The sequence below is a fragment of the Lolium rigidum genome, chromosome 1 (genome assembly GCF_022539505.1).
Source record: "Lolium rigidum isolate FL_2022 chromosome 1, APGP_CSIRO_Lrig_0.1, whole genome shotgun sequence".
In the NCBI taxonomy this organism is placed as follows: Eukaryota; Viridiplantae; Streptophyta; class Magnoliopsida; order Poales; family Poaceae; genus Lolium; species Lolium rigidum.
The window spans coordinates 14,481,750-14,503,186 of NC_061508.1; the positions used below are offsets into that span (position 1 = coordinate 14,481,750).

Here is a 21,437-nt window from a genome sequence, read left to right on the forward strand (position 1 = left end):
GGCTCTAAGAAGAGAAGTGGAGATACTCAGGGAGGAGAATTACCGACTCCGTAGAATGCTGGGATATTACTTGATGCCCGTCACAGGTTCGCCATCACCGACTTCGGATAACAATGAATCTCTTCGGGACTTAGTGCAGATTTGCCAAGCTCGGAAAGTTGAAGCTCGAAGGAGATCCGTAAGAAGCGCATGAGGGATTCATCACCACCATCACCAAAGGAGTAATTCATCATCGGTATTGGCATCCCCTTGGTTTGTTCCAAGCTTGGGGAGTGCCGCGGTATCACATTATCATTACCTTTTACTTTTTACTATCAAGTAGTGTCATATCATGAGTAGGGAAGTTATCGTATAAGATGGGTTGCGGTGTGGAAGTATCTCTCCTTTAGTTTGTCTATGTATCCCTTGGTGTGAGTTATCGTTATGGAATATTAATGAGAAGTCTTATCATTTACATATTGCACACCTTATTTTAGTTTGCAATTTCTACTATATGATTGATCTTGATTTTAGTATTGGTACCACTTTGGGAGCATTGAGTAAATCTATTTGGTTTTGGCAAACTTAGCAATGGTCAATAGCAACAACACTTTGAGTTTTAGAAGAATAGAGGAAACAAATGTAGAAGATGTTATTATCTTTCTTATCGGTTCTTAGCTTAGTATTCTAGAAGTTAAAACTGTTTGTGCTTACAAGTAAGATGCATGATTGTTTCTATCACATGTATATTTGTTTGTTTCCCTCAACTCTTATGCTTGCTATTTAACCTTGCTAGTGTTGACGTCAGAAACCCCCTGGCGGGCAGAGACGGTCAACACGGTAGAGCCGGGAACAACTAGGGCTGCGGCTGGCCCCAGTCCCTCAGAGCGACGGCCCGCAAAGCCTCCTGGTCGCACGCGCCGATGTTTATCACAAGGGCGTGCCACCCGACCTATACCTGGTCAGGAAGGTGTGGATGATGCCTCGCTTAGTTTCTGCAGGGCACACACGTAAACGTTAAATACGAGCCTCGATCGGCTCTCGGGTTATCCCGTGAATCGGCTCAAAGAGCCGATCCACCCATGATTCGGACGGGGTGTCCGAATATATGGTGGTCCCGCTTGATCAAGGTAAAGCTAATGAGATCTACGACGATTTAGGGTTTTCACCGCATAATCGGATCGTCCTACTCCGAGTTGGGCCTCGCGGCCACGCACGGTGATCGTAAGCCGATCCTAAACAAGGCCTAAAAACCAACACGAGGTTGATCCCCGGAACATCCTCGCTTAGGGCCAACGAACGACACCCTACGTGCCGCCGGATCCTCCCCCCTTTGTAAGGCCTAACTATTGCGGATATTAAACTAATCCTTGTAGAACAAGGAGCAATCGTAACGGATCAGATCTACTAAACTATGATCAAGCGGGGTGCCGCCCCTACACCTAAGATAGGTGTAAGGGCGGCTAGACATGCAAGGGTTGCACTACGAAAGCATGTAATATGAAGAACAATGCTAACCCTAACATGTCTAAGATAACTACGTTGCTCGCCATCAAAAAGGCTTCGATACGAGCAACGCATGAACAACGTGGGCAGGCTTGTGCTGCCTAGATCGCAAGATGCGATCTAGGCAGCATGATGCTTACCGGTAGAAACCCTCGAGACGAAGGAGTTGGCGATGCGCCGAGATTTGTTTGTGGTTGAACGTTGGTTGTTGTTTTTTCCATAAACCCTAGATACATATTTATAGTCCAGCGGACTTTCTAATGTGGGAATAATCCCACCGTGTACGAGACAAACTCTAACCTTTAATCTAGATACAATCTACTATAATTAAAGATACACGGGCAATCTAGCCCGAACTCTCCGTGCAAGGCCGCTTCAGAGATCTTCCACGTGTAATCTTCCAAGCCCATCCTGATCGCGGACCACCTCCTGATTTGGCCAAAATCTGGTGATAACACATGCCCCCCTGGTTTTGGAAATGACATTTCCAAAATCATTATGCTCTTCTTTCGTCGGGTCATGTCGTAGCAGAGCAGAACTGCCGCAGAATCTTCCATCATTACGCCTCGTCTCCTGGGCTTCTCTGTATGAATTGTCAATTTCGGCATCACGCCCTCGAGAACCGTCATGGCATTAAATCTCCACTACACTCTCTTTATTTATTTGTGCCAAACGGTTCATCACTCCATCCCCTTGCTCTGCTCTGTTCACCAAACCAAAAAAAACCCTTCTCTCCTGCAGCCATGTCTTCCTCTTCCTCCTCTGCTTCAGGCCTCTCTCTCCAACCGTTGCCGAAGAACAAAGAAGAGGACGATCCCCGCTCCGGGGCGCACCCCATCTCCTCTGACAAGGAGAAGAAGGGAGGAGAAGCGGAGAGGACCAAGGCCTCCTCCGCCAGGCTTCCGCCGAAGAAGCGCTCCCGCATGTGGGCGGACAGCGAGGACGACGATGACGACGAGGAAGAAGAAGACGAGGAGGAGGAAGATGATTCCTCCTCCTCCATTGGGTATCCTCCAACGAAGCGCTTCCGTAGCTGGGCGGATAGCGAGGATGATGATGATGACGAGGAGGAGGAGGAAGCTCCAGCCGACGGCTGGGGCAGCGGCGGCGAGGAGCTTCCCGGGAGCAGCGCCGACGACCTCGACGACAGCGACGATGAGGACAGCGATGACTAGTAGAGTAGGACTAGCAGTAGCAGTGCACTAGGCACTAGATCCCTCTTTTGAGAGCCATCGGCTTTTCTTGTAAAGCTGCTCCTTTGAATTAATGAGAATTGTTCTTCCAATTTCCCCTTTCATTAATCCAATTTCCATCCTCCCGCTTGCCGCACCAAGACCGATAGTAACGAATCGGGCTATTATTGTTTTCTTTGACCATGGTGTTTTGCAGTCCCGCAGCCGATGACTATTCATCGGCTAATTTGAGGGACCAATCTCCTCTTTTCTTGCAGCACCAGCACGGTCCAAACCTCGTACCAGACGACGGCTTTTCCTTCCCAGGTTCCGAGAAGATCATGATGTAGTGACAGCCGAGGTAACTCCAATCGGCTCTCAAAAATAGGGCACCTACCGGGCTCGTTGCCCCCGAGTCTCGGCCAAGGCAAAACGAGAGACGAGGATACACAAATTAGCTGTATGGACCCGGGCTTGATCATGTCCGAGGGAGCTTCTTATGCAGAGCCAGCCGATTTGAACATAAATCGGCTTCTCAAAGCGAGAGCCTTCAAGGTGAGCTGCCCCCGAGCTTCTTCAGTTCTTGCCGGCCAGATCGGCTCCTTTCCTTTGGTGGATCTGATGCAATCCATCCTTGACCTGATCTGCGCGTCCAGGCTGCTCTTGGTCTTGTCCTTGAAGAGAGGATCCGAGCTCTTAAGCTACTCCATTAAGGAGTTCTTTCATTAAAACCCTCTTCGTGCTCCATTGACCCTCTGATCGTAACAGTTATTCCTCTTGAGTCGATGGCCATGCATCGGCTTTCATATCCTTAAGTCGATGTCTGCTGCATCGGCTGTGCTCGAAAATTTTCGAATTTTCAGAATTTTTTTTTTTTTTTTTACGGCCGACTTGTACATCGGCCCCCATACTCCAATACTCATTACCAAAGAATGAGACACTTCACTGCACATCCTCGTGTTTTATCTACCTGGGTGCCCCCCGGAGCCGATTCTGTCAAGAGAATTGATGGTATCGGCTCTGTTGGATAACATGTTGAACCCAGGCAGAATGGTTGGTGAGGATAATTTTGGCCGATTGCTGGAATCGGCCTCCATGTTGCTTGTTCGATGAAGGTTTTGTAATGTCCCTTCATAAATTTTGGGGCCGATCACAAGGATCAGCCTCGCCACGTTTGCTCATTGATGTGCTCTGGCTACTCGCTCAGGCCGGTAGATAAAACCAACCCAATCTCTGACTTCATCATGTTGGTGCGCTTGCTGTCGCCCACCTTGAGTGCATCGTGTATTCGTGGAGCACTACGCTTTGTCGGAAGAACGAGCACCATGTTCGTGCCAGCCGATGTTTCATCATCGGCTTTCCTTTGCTTGGGGCGCCACTCCATTTTCCGTGGACGACCCTCTTCATCCAGGGTTCGCTCGAACCTTCGCGACCGAATCAGGCCTTGCCTTCCTTAATGTATGCAAGTATAACCTCTCGGCTTCTTCCAGGCAGCGCAATCGTTGAACCCTGCGTTTCTGGGAACGGCTGAGTCCATCAGGGCACCACCTTGGCCGGTGATACCTATCTTCTTCTTCTCCCTCGTCTTCTGAATCTTCGAGATTTTTCAACCGAGGGGACTCAGCTCGTTTGCTCTGCGGCGGGAGAGGTCCTAAGCGCTCGAACACGGACACGTTGGCTGCCCCCTTCTTCTTCCGGTTGCATTCTGGGCAATTGCCGATTGTTGGCAATCGGCTCATTCCTGAATCCCAGCAGTGCTCGAAGAAGGGACAATCCCAGTGCCTGTCCTCGTCGTCTCGCTCCCTTGCATTTCCCTTGGCACAACGCTCGTGCTCCTCCTCATCGCGATCATGCCGACGATGTCTTCTGGCTTCTCTGGTCAGACGATCTCTTTCATCATCATCGCTGGACCGTCGGCGTTGGTCGTACTGACTCACATACTTGTTGAGGAGGTGATCGGAGAGAGGTCGCTGATATCTTATGTTCTTCACTTCTCCCTCTGTTACGTAGCGCTTGCCATCTTGGCGGAGCCGATCGCGTGGAGCGGCTTCTTCTGTATCCTCGTTATGAGAGCAGCTGCCCTCATTTCCATCCTTGCCAGCGTGGTGTCCAAGATCTACCATATTGACTTGGCACGAGAAATCCGGCTGGCACCCTCCATGGTAAGCATACCCCACCATGTTTACGGCGGGGAAGGGGTGTGTGTCGACCTTCATGGCGTATTGGTTGAAAATCAACCGTCCGTTTTCTATCGCCATTTGGATCTGCTGCCGCCACACCCTGCAGTCGTTGGTGGTGTGGGAGAACGTGTTATGCCATTTGCGAGTACGGCCTTCCGTTCAGCTCTTGCACCGTGGGGAACTTGTGGCCTTCGGGTACCTTTATATGCTTCTCCGTGAGTAAGAGATCAAAAATCTGCTCCGTCTTGGTCACGTCGAAGTCGAACCCTTTTGGAGGGCCTTGTGGCTTCACCCATTTGCAGGTCACGGGGCTCGTCGCTCGAGTCCATTCAGCCACTCGCTACCTCCTGATCTCCCATGGCAGCTTCATCTTCGTCTGCCTCAACCACAGTCACCACCCGCTTGAACTTGTCCTGGTCAACATCTGGGTGGCGCTGTTCATATGCTGACAGCTTCTGCACCATGTGTGCCAACGAAGGGTAGTCTGCTTGGGAGGCCACGTCCTTGATTGATGATGAGAGACCCACCACCGCCAACTCGACTGCTTCTTTTTCACTTATATGAGCCGAAAAGCATCGGTTCCTAATGGTCCTGAAGCGCTGGACGTATTCCGCCACCGTCTCCCCGCGCTTCTGTCGTACTTGCGCTAGATCGGCAATGCCAACATCGGAAGCCTCTGAGTGATGCTGCTCATGGAACTGCTCTTCCAACCGCTTCCAAGTCCGGATGGAGTTCGGTGGTAGCAATGTGTACCACCCGAAAGCCGATCTCGTGAGGGACCGTGAGAAGAACCTCACGCGCAACTCGTCCGACGCCGAGATCGTGCCCGGCTGTGCCAAATATCGGCTCACATGCTCGATGGAGCTGGACCCATCTGATCCACTAAACTTTGTGAAGTCCGGGAGCCGATATTTGGGAGGCGGCGGGATCAGTTCGTAGTTGTTGGGGTACGGCTTGGTGTAGCCGAACGCCTTCCTTTTCGGCATCATACCGAACTGATCTTTCAGAATTGCACAAATCTGATCCGCTGTGATGGCTGAAGGTGTCGAACCCTGACGGTTCGCCGGGGTGGCATACTTAACCAGCCATGCTTGCTTTTCCGGTTCTAAGCCAACTGCAGGAGCTGTGCTTTGGAGGTTCGTCGGGGTGGCGTACTTAGCCGGCCACGATTGCTTCTCGGGATCGGCTCCCGAAGTTCCTCCTGCCGTTCCGGAGGCCCCCGATATTGCCGCCCGGTTCGAGAGTGCCCAGGCGTTGCAGTCCGGTACGTATGCGCACGCGTATCCGTGCGGGATCTCCTTGGGTGCCTCAGGTAGGAATTGGTAGTCACTAGGATCACCACCACTCTAGTAGACGACGTATGCCGATGAGTTCGGCAGTTCCGGTACTGCCCATGCGAACGGCTGGGGCTGGAGTGGCATCTCTCCCTTGAAAGTCCCCAGAGCTGGTCCCGACGGAGAATATCGGTGGCTCATGATCTCCTGGACGACGCGCAGAGCGACACGCTCCAAAGTGTTCACCAGGCTCTCAGAGTGTTGGTGTAGCGAATGAGCCACCATGTAGTTGATCTCCTGCCGTAGCGACCTGGTGCGTTCTTCTGACGGGCGGACAGGTCCACTCCATCGAGCGCGCCTTCAGGTGTGAAACCCTTCCACCTGACGCCATGGGAGCGGGTTCGGTGGAAGGAGCCGATGAGTTCGGCTTCAAGGGTTGCCTTGATCTCGTCATGTTTCTTCTTGAGTTCGTCAGGCAGATCCTCGTACGTGACCGGAGTGTCTTCCGCCATCTCGGATGCAGACGGCGATGTGGTGGATGTCGAAGGTTGTCCCACCGGGCGTGCCAGAATGTGTTGACGTCAGAAACCCCCTGGCGGGCAGAGACGGTCAACACGGTAGAGCCGGGAACAACTAGGGCTGCGGCTGGCCCCGGTCCCTCGGAGCGACGGCCCGCAAAGCCTCCCGGTCGCACGCGCCGATGTTTATCACAAGGGCGTGCCACCCGACCTATACCCGGTCGGGAAGGTGTGGATGATGCCTCGCTTAGTTTCCTGCGGAGGCACACACGTAAACGTTAAATACGAGCCTCGATCGGCTCTCGAGTTATCCCGTGAATCGGCTCAAAGAGCCGATCCACCCATGATTCGGACGGGGTGTCCGAATATATGGTGGTCCTGCTTGATCAAGGTAAAGCTAATGAGATCTACGACGATTTAGGGTTTTCACCGCATAATCGGATCGTCCTACTCCGGGTTGGGCCTCGCGGCCACGCACGGTGATCGTAAGCCGATCCTAAACAAGGCCTAAAAACCAACACGAGGTTGATCCCCGGAACATCCTGCTTAGGGCCAACGAACGACACCCTACGTGCCGCTGGATCCTCCCCCCTTTGTAAGGCCTAACTATTGCAGATATTAAACTAATCCTTGTAGAACAAGGAGCAATCGTAACGGATCAGATCTACTAAACTATGATCAAGCGGGGTGCCGCCCCTACACCTAAGATAGGTGTAAGGGCGGCTAGACATGCAAGGGTTGCACTACGAAAGCATGTAATATGAAGAACAATGCTAACCCTAACATGTCTAAGATAACTACGTTGCTCGCCATCAAAAAGGCTTCGATACGAGCAACGCATGAACAACGTGGGCAGGCTTGTGCTGCCTAGATCGCAAGATGCGATCTAGGCAGCATGATGCTTACCGGTAGAAACCCTCGAGACGAAGGAGTTGGCGATGCGCCGAGATTTGTTTGTGGTTGAACGTTGGTTGTTGTTTTTTCCATAAACCCTAGATACATATTTATAGTCCAGCGGACTTTCTAATGTGGGAATAATCCCACCGTGTACGAGACAAACTCTAACCTTTAATCTAGATACAATCTACTATAATTAAAGATACACGGGCAATCTAGCCCGAACTCTCCGTGCAAGGCCGCTTCAGAGATCTTCCACGTGTAATCTTCCAAGCCCATCCTGATCGCGGCCCACCTCCTGATTTGGCCAAAATTTGGTGATAACAGCTAGCCAAAGACCTGTACTGAGAGGGAATACTTCTCGTGCATCCAAACCTGAACCCAAACCTATGCCATTTGTGTCCACCATATCTACCTACTGCATGGTATTTTCTTCCATTCCAAGTAAATACTTCATGTGCTACCTTTAAACAATTCAAAACTTATTACTTCTTATTTGTGTCAATGTTTTATAGCTCATGAGGAAGTATGTGGTGTTTTATCTTTCGGTCTTGTTAGGCAGCCTCCACTAAAGGACTAGTGGCTTCGTCCACTTATCCTATAATTTTGCAATAAGAGTCGGCAACGGGGTTCCCAGCCCCAATTAATCAACTTTCATTAATAATTCTCTTCACATGTTTTGCCCTGATTCATCAGTAAGCAACTTAATTTTGCAATAGACACTCCTCCATGGTATGAGATTGTTGGAAGGCACCCGAGGATTCGGTTAGCCATGGATTGTGTAAGCAAAGGTTGGGGGGAGTGTCATCCTTAAATAAACTAAAACACATGTGTAAACAAAAGAGAAGAGGGATGATCTACCTTGCTGGTAGAGATAACGTCCTTCATGGGAGCTGCTCTTTGGAGGTTTGTTTGGCAAGGGGGTTAGAGTACCCGCTACCAGTCGTTGACAACAACAAACACCTCTCAAAACTTTACTTTTATTCTCTTTATATGATTCAAAACTGAAGAAGCTCTAGCACATGATTTAATCCCTGCTTCCCTCTGCGAAGGGCCTATCTTTTACTTTATGTTGAGTCGATAAACCTATTTCCCTCCATCTCAAGCAAGCATTTGAGTTGTTGTGATCAAATTATTATATTGTGATTTGCTTCATCATGTCTTTACTCTTTCTTGTTTAGTACAAGTTTTACCTGAATGAATATAGCTTTGAAAGTCATCAATGATTAATGTGATTGAGTATGCAAGTTTACCATAAACTTTAATATGAGAGCACTGCTCAATAGATGAATATAATCTGTTAAATGTTCTCTGACCAAGAACAAAGTTTGCCATCACCAATTATGATTTCTTATGCACCTTTATTTGTGATTACCTTATACTTGTTTCAAGATTGAGTTATATGAGGAAGTTGTTTGCTATAATGTCTTGTGTGAATGAATATGATGCTTCTTGCCCGTATTTTATTTATCGACTCTTCACTCCATAAACATGTGGACCTCGTTTACGAGTTCGGTTTCGCTTGGGGACAAGCGAAGTCTAAGCTTGGGGGAGTTGATACGTCCAAATTGCATCACTATTTTATATCATAATTTGCTGTTATTCATTGATATATTTCATATTGGGACACAATACTTATGTTATTTCATCTATTTTGCATGTTTCATGATTATTTGGAGATCGAGCACCGGAGCCAGGATTCTGCTGGAAAAAGCACCGTCGGGATGCAATATTTCGGAAGATCAACTGTGGAAGGAAGTTTTACCAAAAATCCTATTTTTCCGGATGACGGAGGAAGCCGGAAGGGGGAGCCAGCCTGGACCCGGGGTGGGCCCACACGATAGGGTGGCGCGGCCCATGGCCTCGGCCGCGCCACCATGTGGTGTGGAGCCCCCTCGGCCTCTTTCGCCTCCTTTTCTTCGCGAAACCCTTCGTCCCGAAGACCTAAGCCACGAGAGGAATCCTCACGAAGGGTTACAACCGCCTCTGCGGGGCGGAGAACACCAGAGAGAAAAGAGCTCTCCGGCGGGCAGGAATCCGCCGGGGAAATTCCCTCCCGGAAGGGGAAATCGACGCCATCGTCACCGCCATCGAGCTGGACATCATCTCCATCACCATCATCATCATCTCCACCATCATCACCGCCATCTCCACCGCTGGACATCGTCACCGCTGTAGCAATTTGGGTTTGATCTTGATTGTTTGATAGGGGAAACTCTCCCGATACTGATTTCTACTTGTTGTTTATGCTATTGAGTGAAACCATTGAACCAAGGTCTATGTTAAGATTGTTATTCACCATCATATCACCTCTGATCATGTTCCATATGATGTCTCGTGAGTAGTTCGTTTAGTTCTTGAGGACATGGGTGAAGTCTAAATGCTAGTAGTGAATTATGGTTGAGTAATATTCAATGTTATGATATTTAAGTTGTGGTGTTATTCTTCTAGTGGTGTCGTGTGAACGTCGACTACACGACACTTCACCATTTATGGGCCTAGGGGAGTGCATCTTGTACTCGTTTGCCAATTGCGGGGTTGCCGGAGTGACAGAAACCTAAACCCCCGTTGGTATATCGATGCAGGAGGGATCGCAGGATCTCAGAGTTTAAGGCTGTGGTTAGATTTATCTTAATTACTTTCTTGTAGTTGCGGATGCTTGCAAGGGGTATAATCACAAGTATGTATTAGTCCTAGGAAGGGCGGTACATTAGCATAGGTTCACCCACACAACACTTATCAAAACAATGAAGATTAATCAACTCGTATGTAGCGAAAGCACTAGACTAAAATCCCGTGTGTCCTCGAGAACGTTTGGTCATTATAAGTAAACAAACCGGCTTGTCCTTTGTGCTAAAAAGGATTGGGCCACTCGCTGCAATTATTTCTCTCGCATTTTACTTACTCGTACTTTATTCATCTGTTACATCAAAACCCCCCGAATACTTGTCTGTGAGCATTTACAGTGAATCCTTCATCAAAACTGCCTGTCAATACCTTCTGCTCCTCGTTGGGATCGACATTCTTACTTATCGAAGATACTACGATACACCCCCTATACTTGTGGGTCATCACTCCCCAAAGGTTTCTTTATAGCATTATCAACAAGATTAACATCCAAATAACAATTCTTCAATGGTGGTAAGTCAAGCATATTATAAATTTTCTTAGGCATAACGGAAATACTTGCACCAAGATCACATAAAGCATTACAATCAAAGTTATTGACCTTCATCTTAATGATGGGCTCCCAACCATCCTCTAGCTTTCTAGGAATAGAAGTTTCAAGTTTTAGTTTCTCTTCTCTAGCTTTTATGAGAGCATTTGTAATATGTTTTGTGAAAGCCAAATTTATAGCACTAGCATTGGGACTCTTAGCTAGTTTTTGTAAGAACTTTATAACTTCAGAGATATGGCAATCATCAAAATCCAAACCATTATGATCTACAGCAATGGGATCATCATCCCCAATGTTGGAAAAAATTTCAGCAGTTTTAGCAGTTTCAGGCAATTTTGCACGCTTTGTACTAGGAGTAGTAACATTGCCAACACCAATAATTTACCATTGATAGTAGGAGGTGCAGCAACATGTGAATCATTAACATTTTTAGTGGTGGTAATAGTCCAAACTTTAGCTACATTATTCTCTTTAGCTAGTTTTTCATTTTCTTCTCTTTCCCACCTAGCATGCAATTCGGCCATCAATCTTATATTCTCATTAATTCTAACTTGGATGGCATTTGCTGTAGTAACAATTTTATTTTCAATATCCTTATTAGGCATAACTTTCGATTTCAAAAGATCAACATCGAGAGGCAAGACTATCAACCTTAGAAGCGAGAATATCAATTTTATTGAGCTTTTCCTCAACAGCATTTGTTAAAAGCAGTTTGTGTACTAATAAATTCTTTAAGCATAGCTTCAAGTCCAGGGGGTGTGTTCCTATTATTGTTGTAAGAATTCCCATAAGAATTACCATAACCGTTACCATTATTATAAGGATATGGCCTATAGTTATTACTAGAATTGTTCCGATAAGCATTGTTGTTGAAATTATTATTTTTAATGAAGTTCACATCAACATGTTCTTCTTGGGCAACCAATGAAGCTAACGGAACATTATTAGGATCAACATTAGTCCTATCATTCACAAGCATAGACATAATAGCATCAATCTTATCACTCAAGGAGGAGGTTTCTTCGACGGAATTTACCTTCTTACCTTGTGGAGCTCTTTCCGTGTGCCATTCAGAGTAATTAATCATCATATTATCAAGGAGCTTTGTTGCTTCACCAAGAGTGATGGACATAAAGGTACCTCCAGCAGCTGAATCCAATAGGTTCCGCGAAGAGAAATTCGAGTCATGCATAAAAGGTTTGGATGATCATCCAAGTAGTCAATCCATGGGTTGGGCAATTTTTAACCAAAGATTTCATTCTTTCCCAAGCTTGTGCAACATGCTCATTATCTAATTGTTTAAAATTCATTATACTACTCCTCAAAGATATAATTTTAGCAGGGGGATAATATCTACCAATAAAAGCATCCTTGCATTTAGTCCATGAATCAATATTATTCTTAGGCGAGAGATAGCAACCAATCTTTAGCTCTTCCTCTTAATGAGAAAGGAAACAATTTTAATTTTATAATGTCACCATCTACATTTTTATACTTTTGCATTTCACACAATTCAACAAAATTATTGAGATGGGCAGCAGCATCATCACAACTAACACTAGAAAATTGCTCTCGCATAACAAGATTCAGTAAAGCAGGTTTAATTTCAAAGAATTCTGCTGTAATAGCAGTGTGGAGCAATAGGTGTGCATAAGAAATCATTATTATTTGTGGTTGTGAAGTCACACAACTTAGTATTTTCAGGAGTGGCCATTTTAGCAGTAGTAAATAAAGCAAACTAGATAAAATAAATGCAAGCAACTAATTTTTTTGTGTTTTTGATATAGAGTGCAAGACACTAAATAAAGTAAAGCTAGCAACTAATTTTTTTGTGTTTTGATATAATGCAGCAAACAAAGTAGTAAATAAAATAAAGCAAGACAAAAACAAAGTAAAGAGATTGGATTGTGGAGACTCCCCTTGCAGCGTGTCTTGATCTCCCCGGCAACGGCGCCAGAAAATATGGCTGCTGGCGTGTAGTTAACGTGGGAGTTAGAAATCTTTGTGGTGTACCTTTTCTTCAGTTCCCCGGCAACGGCGCCAGAAAATATGCCACATGACCACTGATACGCGTACAGCACGCGTCCGTTGGGAACCCCAAGAGGAAGGTGTGATGCGTACAGCGGCAAGTTTTCCCTCAGAAAGAAACCAAGGTTTATCGAACCAGGAGGAGCCAAGAAGCACGTTGAAGGTTGATGGCGGCGAGATGTAGTGCGGCGCAACACCGGGATTCCGGCGCCAACGTGGAACCTGCACAACACAACCAAAGTACTTTGCCCCAACGAAAAGTGAGGTTGTCAATCTCACCGGCTTGCTGTAACAAAGGATTAGATGTATAGTGTGGATGATGATTGTTTGCAAAGAACAGTAGAACAAGTATTGCAGCAGATTGTATTCGATGTAAAAGAATGGACCGGGGTTCCCAGTTCACTAGAGGTGTCTCTCCCATAAGATAAATAGCATGTTGGGTGAACAAATTACAGTCGGGCAATTGACAAATAGAGAGAGCATAACAATGCACATACATGATATGATGAATATTGTGAGATTTAATTGGGCATTACGACAAAGTACATAGACCGCTATCCGAGCATGCATCTATGTCTAAAAAGTCCACCTTCGGGTTATCATCCGAACCCCTTCCGGTATTAAGTTGCAAAACAACGAGACAATTGCATTAAGTATGGTGCGTAATGTAATCAATAACTACATCCTCGGACATAGCATCAATGTTTTATCCCTAGTGGCAACGAGCACATCCACAACCTTAAACTTTCGTCACATCGTCCCAGATTTAATGGAGGCATGAACCCACTATCGAGCATAAATACTCCCTCTTGGAGTTAAGAGTAAAAACTTGGCCAGAGCCTCTACTAATAATGGAGAGCATGCAAGATCATAAACAACACATAGGTAATAGATTGATAATCAACATAACATAGTATTCTCTATCCATCGGATCCCGACAAACACAACATATAGAATTACGGATAGATGATCTTGATCATGTTAGGCAGCTCACAAGATCCGACAATGAAGCACATGAGGAGAAGACAACCATCTAGCTACTGCTATGGACCCATAGTCCAGGGGTGAACTACTCACTCATCACTCCGGAGGCGACCATGGCGGTGAAGAGTCCTCCGGGAGATGAATCCCCTCTCCGGCGGGGTGCCGGAGGCGATCTCCAGAATCCCCGAGATGGGATTGGCGGCGGCGGCGTCTCGGTAAGATTTTCCGTATCGTGGCTCTCGGCATCGGGGGTTTCGCGACGAAGGCTTTAAGTAGGCGGAAGGGCAACGCGGGGGGCCACACGAGGGCCCCACACACCAGGGCCGCGCGACCAGGACCTGGGCCGCGCCGCCCTGTTGTGGCGGCGCCTCGTGGCCCCACTTCCTTCCCCCTTCGGTCTTCTGGAAGCTTCGTGCAAAATAGGACCCTGGGCGTTGATTTCGTCCAATTCCGAGAATATTTCCTTTGTAGGATTTCTGAAACCAAAAACTGCAGAAAACAGCAACTAGCTCTTCGGCATCTCGTTAATAGGTTAGTGCCGGAAAATGCATAAATACGACATATAATGTGTATAAAACATGTAGATATCATCAATAATGTGGCATGGAACATAAGAAATTATCGATACGTCGGAGACGTATCAACCACCACCTGTCATTGTCACTGACAGGTGGTGGTCACGTGGCAAATAATAGAGAATCAAAGAAAAGTGTGGTATATTATAAAATATCCCACTCCGTCGACCTCCGGGACCCAGACGACATGAGCAAGAACGAGGACATCAAGGAATTCCACCGCATCACACACAGTCGCTACGAGTACGCCACACCAGAGTGGACCAGGTTCGCCACCGACGACCCTAACAGCGCCCAGTGGAACAACATGCTCGCCGGAAGGACCAACCTCGCTTTTGGGGCGGCGTGTCCGCGGTAAGTGGAAGTTGCTTTCAGTGACGAACGAGAGGGCTGTCACAAACACATCTCGGCATGATCCATATATTGCTTTAAGTATATTTCTTGTGCTAAAACAATATGCTTCCAAGCATATATTTGTAACATCTTTTCCCCTGCATGTTGATACTTGTCTTTGTAATAATATATTTACCCAGAGTAGAATTTTATTTCATCAAATAACTTATTGGTTTGATGACGTCATCCTACTATTTGTGACAATGAATATTTTTTCCTTGTAAAAAAATGTTGCACTGGATAAACATTTTTTTACCTCATGGGCATTTCTTTGTGCTAGATAAAAAAATATTACGTCATGAATAATATATTTTTCCACTGCGTGAATAATTTAATTTTCTAAGTTGCAACCCAGTTGACCTGCAATCCCATTTTTCTTTCACAAGCTTATTTTTCAAACCGACCCTTAACTGACACTGGAAATTTTGATATACATGACAGTGGCAAATCTAAGCTAGCCTTGATCCATGGAAACTCTGTCGGTTCACGTCCATCAACTTCACCATCCATGAGCAGCCGGTGTTCGTCTTCAGAATAATGGTCCTAGAGACCTTACTAAGGTATGGACATGAGGCGTTAGAAATTGGAAGCAAATCCATCCCTAGTGTCATGATCACCTCAGCATGGGTTGGACCAACATCGTTACGGAAGTGCCCGCCTTGAGAGGTCTTCCCCTTGGCCTCTTGGCATAGCCGCCCTCTCTAGCATCTTTGGAACATCCCTTGCCAAGGTTGTACACGGGTGCAACTATCATCATCAAGCTTGGAGCACTTCAAAGAAGAAGTGAATTAGAAGATGCACAAAGATGTAAAACCTCATATAGAGACACACGAAGCAAAATATGTGGGGACAATCATCGGTGGAGTTGGGAGCCACATACTTAGTGCAAATAGATAATTCCAAAATACCAAGAAAATTGTGCAGTCTTAAGTGCTTGTACAATGCACAAGATCCTTGAGAAAACAGCCGAATCGACCATGCATCATGGACCAACTTTCGTCCTGCTTTAAGGAGCGTGCGGTGCGAGCCCAAAATTTCCCGTTGGATGCGAGAAACAACTTCATGAGGAACCAACCAGGCCCTCTACATATATGTTGGTCCATCCTTCTCAACAACCAAGCCCGTGGAGATCTACGCCATCTCCAATGCGTCAGGGCCATCGGCTAGCCGGAAGGTGCAACAAGTCACCAATGGAGGCTTCAACAACGCATTTCTGGTCCAGCAACGCACAGGGAGCCAAGTTCATGTTCTAGTCCATGAGAGACGGCGGCCAGGACAAGTTCCACGAGAACGGAGAACCTGTACGCCATGGAGGGCGGAGAGTTTGGCCACATCACGGTGATACGGCACACTAGCTGGTCGTGGACCGACACCCACTGCTAGTGGGTCACCCAAGGGCGACTGGATCGTCCTCTCCATGCGTGCCTTCCAGCTTCTTTGTCGTGTACGTGCTGAGGGCCAGCGACCCCACGGTGATGGTTCGGGTGGTGCAGAGCTCAGCTACCCCTCGCCGGGCACGTGAACCACCCCACGTTCAACCAAGGCATGAGGAACATCGTCTTCACCTCCAACCTCGCCGACGTCTCCAACGAGCCTATCTCAATGCTCGCCTTCTTGCACTTTGTCAGACCTTATGGCGATATCTTCTCCGTCGACCTCGCCAAGAACAAGGGCATCTAGGAGTTCCACCACATCACCCACAGCCGGTCAGCCGCTACGAGTAATCCACGACATGGACCAAGTTAGCCACCAACACGCCTGGCCATGGGCAGCCCGGCCCGAAGCCTAGCCCGAAAAACTTGGGCCTGGGCCTGGAAAAGTTGGCCCGATGGTCAGGCCGGGCCTGGGTAGCCTGAAAAACGCATTTAACACTATGGCCCGACCCACGGCCCGACCGCCTGATGGGCTTCATGGGTATTTGGTTGGGCCGGGCTTGGGCCTGATGTTTTACCGCAGGGCTTTCCTCGGCCGGCCCGACACATGGCCAGGTATAGCCACCAACGACCCTAACAACCTACCAGTGCCATATTTGCCATGCACTCTCTGCTTTGATATTAGTGCGGCTTTTTACATTTGTATAATATAAAATTAATGATTGAAACACAAGTAAAACTTTTGTGAAACTAAAGTGATACATAAAAAGATTGTGAAACATTCTGACAAAAAGTGAAACCGGTGACGTCGCTGCTGACATTACATGGGTTTGTTTCACAAAATATTCATGTTTCAGTTATAACGTCGCTGCTGACATTACATGGGTTTGTTTCACAAAATATTCATGTTTCAGTTATGTTTCAATTATATTTCAAATTTGTTTTATAATTTTGTGTAAGGATTGATCCGCACATGGCTGATGTCACTCTTGTTGTCTTTAAAAAGAGGTTCTCGGTGGAGCATACTCGCCTGCTCGCCGCCAAGGACTTGCCACCTTCAGGCCGCCTTGCCCCTACATGTACCCTGACGGATGAGAGGAGTGGCACTGGCACATGGCCGGACACCTCACCATCCCTAAGAGATGCTACTAGTCCAATTCTACTTGGGCTGGAGCCAAATAGGATCCATGACCACAGCTCTACCTGGGCTGTAATCACAGCCAAGTATTTCTGTAAGTGAGACAAGAGGCTGCACAGAATAATTTGGCCCTTAATTTCCTATAGTTTAATAAAGTGTGTTATGTGTTCAATATTATTCACACATTCCATCACTTGTCTGTAAGATGCAATACAGTAATTTATTTTAAAACAAAACATAATAGGCACATCCATTACTGAACTTCCATGTAACTCAAACATGAGGGCAGCAGACAGCAGAAAACCTGATAAAGCACCACAAATTCATCTACTTGCAGTTCAAACAACAGCATACAAGAAGTCCAAAGCAAAGGACACAGATCATACATGCTACAAGTGCGACGACAACAACCACAACAATGGTTCACAACAAGTCCAATACTTCTCAGAGATACTAGAAAATAACAAGGAGATCGTACTTCTCACGAGGCACGGCACTACAAGCTCCATCGATCGGCTGTGGTACCCAGCGACAACGATGTGCATGGTGGACCTAGTGGTCCACATTACTTGCCCTTGCCCGTGTTGATGACTTTGACTGTGTTGTTCACAGCAGCTGACTTCTCATTCGGGATGGCTCCACCCTGCGGAAGATCAAACTTTCGGCGGCTAAACGACCTCTCCTTACCAGGTGGCTGTGGGTCCACAATCTCCAGCATCCCCTCGAGTTCCTCCAGCATAGATTTCTTTGCCGTCCTCACCATGAAGTCAGGTCCCTGGATGGAAAGAGGTTAAGAGAGTAAGAGATCAATGGACAAGTAATAAGATTACTGAAAAGTAACAGGAGGATAGGAAGCAGCCGATAAAGGACAATTATGCCAAGCAACATTAATTTTGCTGGTTATTTTGAGTTCAGAAAAGAACGAGATACAAAGAAAATAGTTGGCCAATAGGTATGCACATGAGAGAAACTGAGTGAGCATAATTTCAGTTCAGAATCTCCTATAGAAGCAAAGGCAGGATGACAAAAAATCGTCCTCCTTGTAAATGTTTGGGGTATCATTAGTTCAGCTATCATAACTGACATAAAGGTTTCAATGCCTGAGATTTTTGTAAAAGAATTGCCCCTGCACTTGACGTACCATTACCAGGGAAACAATGAATAGGAAAAATAACATGGACGCAAGATTGAATCCAGGCCATTTTTTTATCAACTAAAGACTCATTGAACCATAAACCTCTCTGAAGTCCTACTGGAGACATGCAACATTGCAGAATGTAAGAATACCATCACCCTTGGACCTAATGAATCACTGAGGATACTACCAAGAAGTGAGATCAAACATTACTGAAGCCAGATAAAATTTATCTACATATCTAAGGAGTGTTCTGTAGCCATTTTAGCATATTTATAGAAAATAATTGCGCAATATGTGCTACCAGGAACTAAGTAGTTGGTTCACTGAAGAGAGCACATGCAAATGCAGATTGAGAAAAGAACAGATGCTCAATAGCATTTCAATCATTCTAGTGTACAACTTTGATTTTTTAATTGATAATGTATCGCTAACTGAGTGTGCTAATGAGAAGTGGGATCCCAACACAATTGAAGCGAAATCAAATTTATCTATATGCCTGTGGAGTGTTTTTCAGCCAGTCAAGAATATGTAACAAAAAGATCTTAGCCCAGTGCAATATGTGCTAACAGGAAGTACATACTTCACTTCGCTCAAGACACGCACATTTATAAAAAGAAGAGATGCTCAGTATCATGTTAATCTTTCAAGTCTGCTTTAATTCTTTTTGCACTGGTCATGTGTTCAGAAGCTAAGCGCACTACTAGAAAAATCATGCTTATGTACAGAACCCCAGTATATCATCCTCAAACGAGTAAATACAGCAACTGAATTTCAAATGCACAGCACAGGCATCATAAATGACAAACAGATCATGACAGAGCTCACCTCAAGCGCATCGACAGTGAGGAGCAGGACAATAATCTTCTCAGAGAACCTCTGGCGCTCCTCATGGTCATGGCTGCAGCGGCGCCTGTAATTGAGGTTGTAGAACAAGGACCTGAGCTCCTTGAGCTTGGCCTTGGCCACGGCGAGGTCGCGCAGGCAGCGCAGCACCTGGGAGCGGTGGGCGAGGTGCTTCCTGTAGTTCATCTGGATGAGCAGCGCGGCGTCCTGCGGCGACAGCTCCTTGGCCTTCCCCTTGTCGTTGCCCATAGCAAAAGCCTTCATCAGAAAGGGAAAATGCCAGGTGGTCAGTAACAGTGTAATTGATAAGCCCTAGTACATTGTAAGGAAGGAGGGCGAAGTTGTTGGCTCGCTGACATTGCAAGCAGAGCACAAAGTGCAGGCAGTAGTGGCATAGATCTAGACTGCATTGCATTGCAGGGAAGCAGGATCAACAGCGCAATGTGCAGTCTGTGCTAGTAACACAGATCTAGACAAGAGAAACCACCACACACATCCTCTAAAGATTCAGTCTTTCTGCCGAATCCAGCCGGAAGTATGCACGAGAGTGGCATTGATCTCTCATCAGAAATCTACTGGAAATCCGATGATTCGTTCAGATCGGGGCCTAGAAGAGCCTGAAACCCCATCGCTAGTAGGCATCTACAAACCCTCGCTCACCTTCCTGATGGCGTCGCATCCGGCGGTGTTGTCCTCGGGGATCTCCTCGATCTGGACGCATTTGGTCGTCTTCTTGTCCTTCTTGTCCTCCTTGGCGGCGGGCTTGATCTCCTTCTTCTTCTCCGGCTTGCGCTCCTGTTCGTCGTCGTCGTCTGACCCGCTGAAGTCCTCCTCCCAGGAGTAGGCGTGGGACCATGGCTCGAGGCATCCCTTGCCCTTGATCTCGGTGCCCCACTTGGTCTTGGCCTTGCCGGCCTTGGACTTGGTCTCCCACCGCCACTTGCGGTCGAATCCGTCTTCGTTGGGGGAGGCGAGCTCGGCCTCCCACTTGAGCGCGCGGAGGCCGGTGCGCGGCTTCTCCTCGGCGGTCCACTTGACCTTGCGGCCGCCCGGGGATGTGGCGGCGTAGGTGCACTTGCGGCGCGCGGGCTGGGGCGCGCGGGCGGCGAGGGCGAGCTCGAGGGCGGCGACGCGGTCGGTGAGGTCGTGGAGGAGGAAGGCGTGGGGGGCGGTGAAGGGGGAGGGGGTGGGGAAGAAGGGGTCGGCGGTGTGGTGGGGCGGGAGGAAGAGGTCGAGGGTGTCGAGGTCGTGGTGGGGGAAGGCGAATGGGGAAGGGAGGAAGGGGCAGGAGGAGGGTGGTGGTGGAGGGAAGGGGAAGAAGGGGTCGTCGAGGAGGCGGAGGAGGTGGCGGTGGGAGGAGCCCATGGCGGACGGCGGTGACGGCGGCGACGGAGATGTCAGTGATGTGCGTGCGGTGATGGTGGTGGAAGCTGGTGGTGATCTGAGGAGAGTGACACGGCGCGTGTGGATTAGTAGGACGGACCGGCCGGAAAGCACACAGTTCAGTTTATTCACTGACGTGTTGGCCTTTTCCCACTGAATTTTTCAACGACACACATACATGGGGCGCACCACGATGGGATCTCTGCCGCCTTTTGGATGCTTTCGCCGCGCCGCACACCATCCGGAGCCGTGTCACGTGATCCCCGCTCGCATCTCATCTTCGTGTCTCTTTGCCAAAATGACAAGCCAAGGGTACGCTTCATTTTTATCTCTTCTACTTTCTATCTACTTATATAAAGGCATGAAGTTGCGTTGGAAAATAGAATCACAGCCGTCTATCCACACTCATCTAATGGACATGAATGCCCCATTCTCCCCACCCCTTCCCTGTTTTGGCGGATAACTTCCGGAGCCCCGCTTCCTAAATTAAACACGATACGCTTGAACGTCGCATCCCCAAAATCAGGGGAGTAACTGCACTCCATATTTTCCTCCCCACAATGCTACACAAATTAAGGAAGAAAAAAAATCAGGACCAAACACAAGCCACCACGTCAGCCTGTAAGATTATTTTGTAGGATGATTTCGGTAGGTGTAGGATTATTGAGAGTTGAGACCTCCTACCATGATGAATGTCCTCCCTGCGGCCTGGTGATTCCTCGCCACGCAGGGTTGCGCTCCCCACCGCGTTGGACCGCCCATGGTCTAAGCCGCAAACCCTCCTCGTCTGCTGCTGCTGCTGTCGGCTACTTGCATATTTTCCTCTTGATTCAGCGCTAACGAGGATCCTCATGGACTAGCCGCCGCTAATGGGACAA

The 21,437-nt window shown here is 47.6% G+C and overlaps 1 protein-coding gene across 1 annotated transcript; it reads right to left on the reverse strand.

The window, feature by feature from the left end:
• Positions 1-17,500: 17,500 nt before the first annotated feature.
• Positions 17,501-20,542, reverse strand: LOC124667788 (BAG family molecular chaperone regulator 7). Its single transcript, XM_047205033.1, has 3 exons — positions 19,837-20,542; positions 19,159-19,434; positions 17,501-17,970 (listed from the first exon to the last, which is right to left on the reverse strand). Exons 1-3 carry the CDS (start codon positions 20,539-20,541, stop codon positions 17,761-17,763), a joined length of 1,191 nt encoding a protein of 396 aa, XP_047060989.1. The 5' UTR covers position 20,542; the 3' UTR covers positions 17,501-17,760.
• Positions 20,543-21,437: the final 895 nt, after the last annotated feature.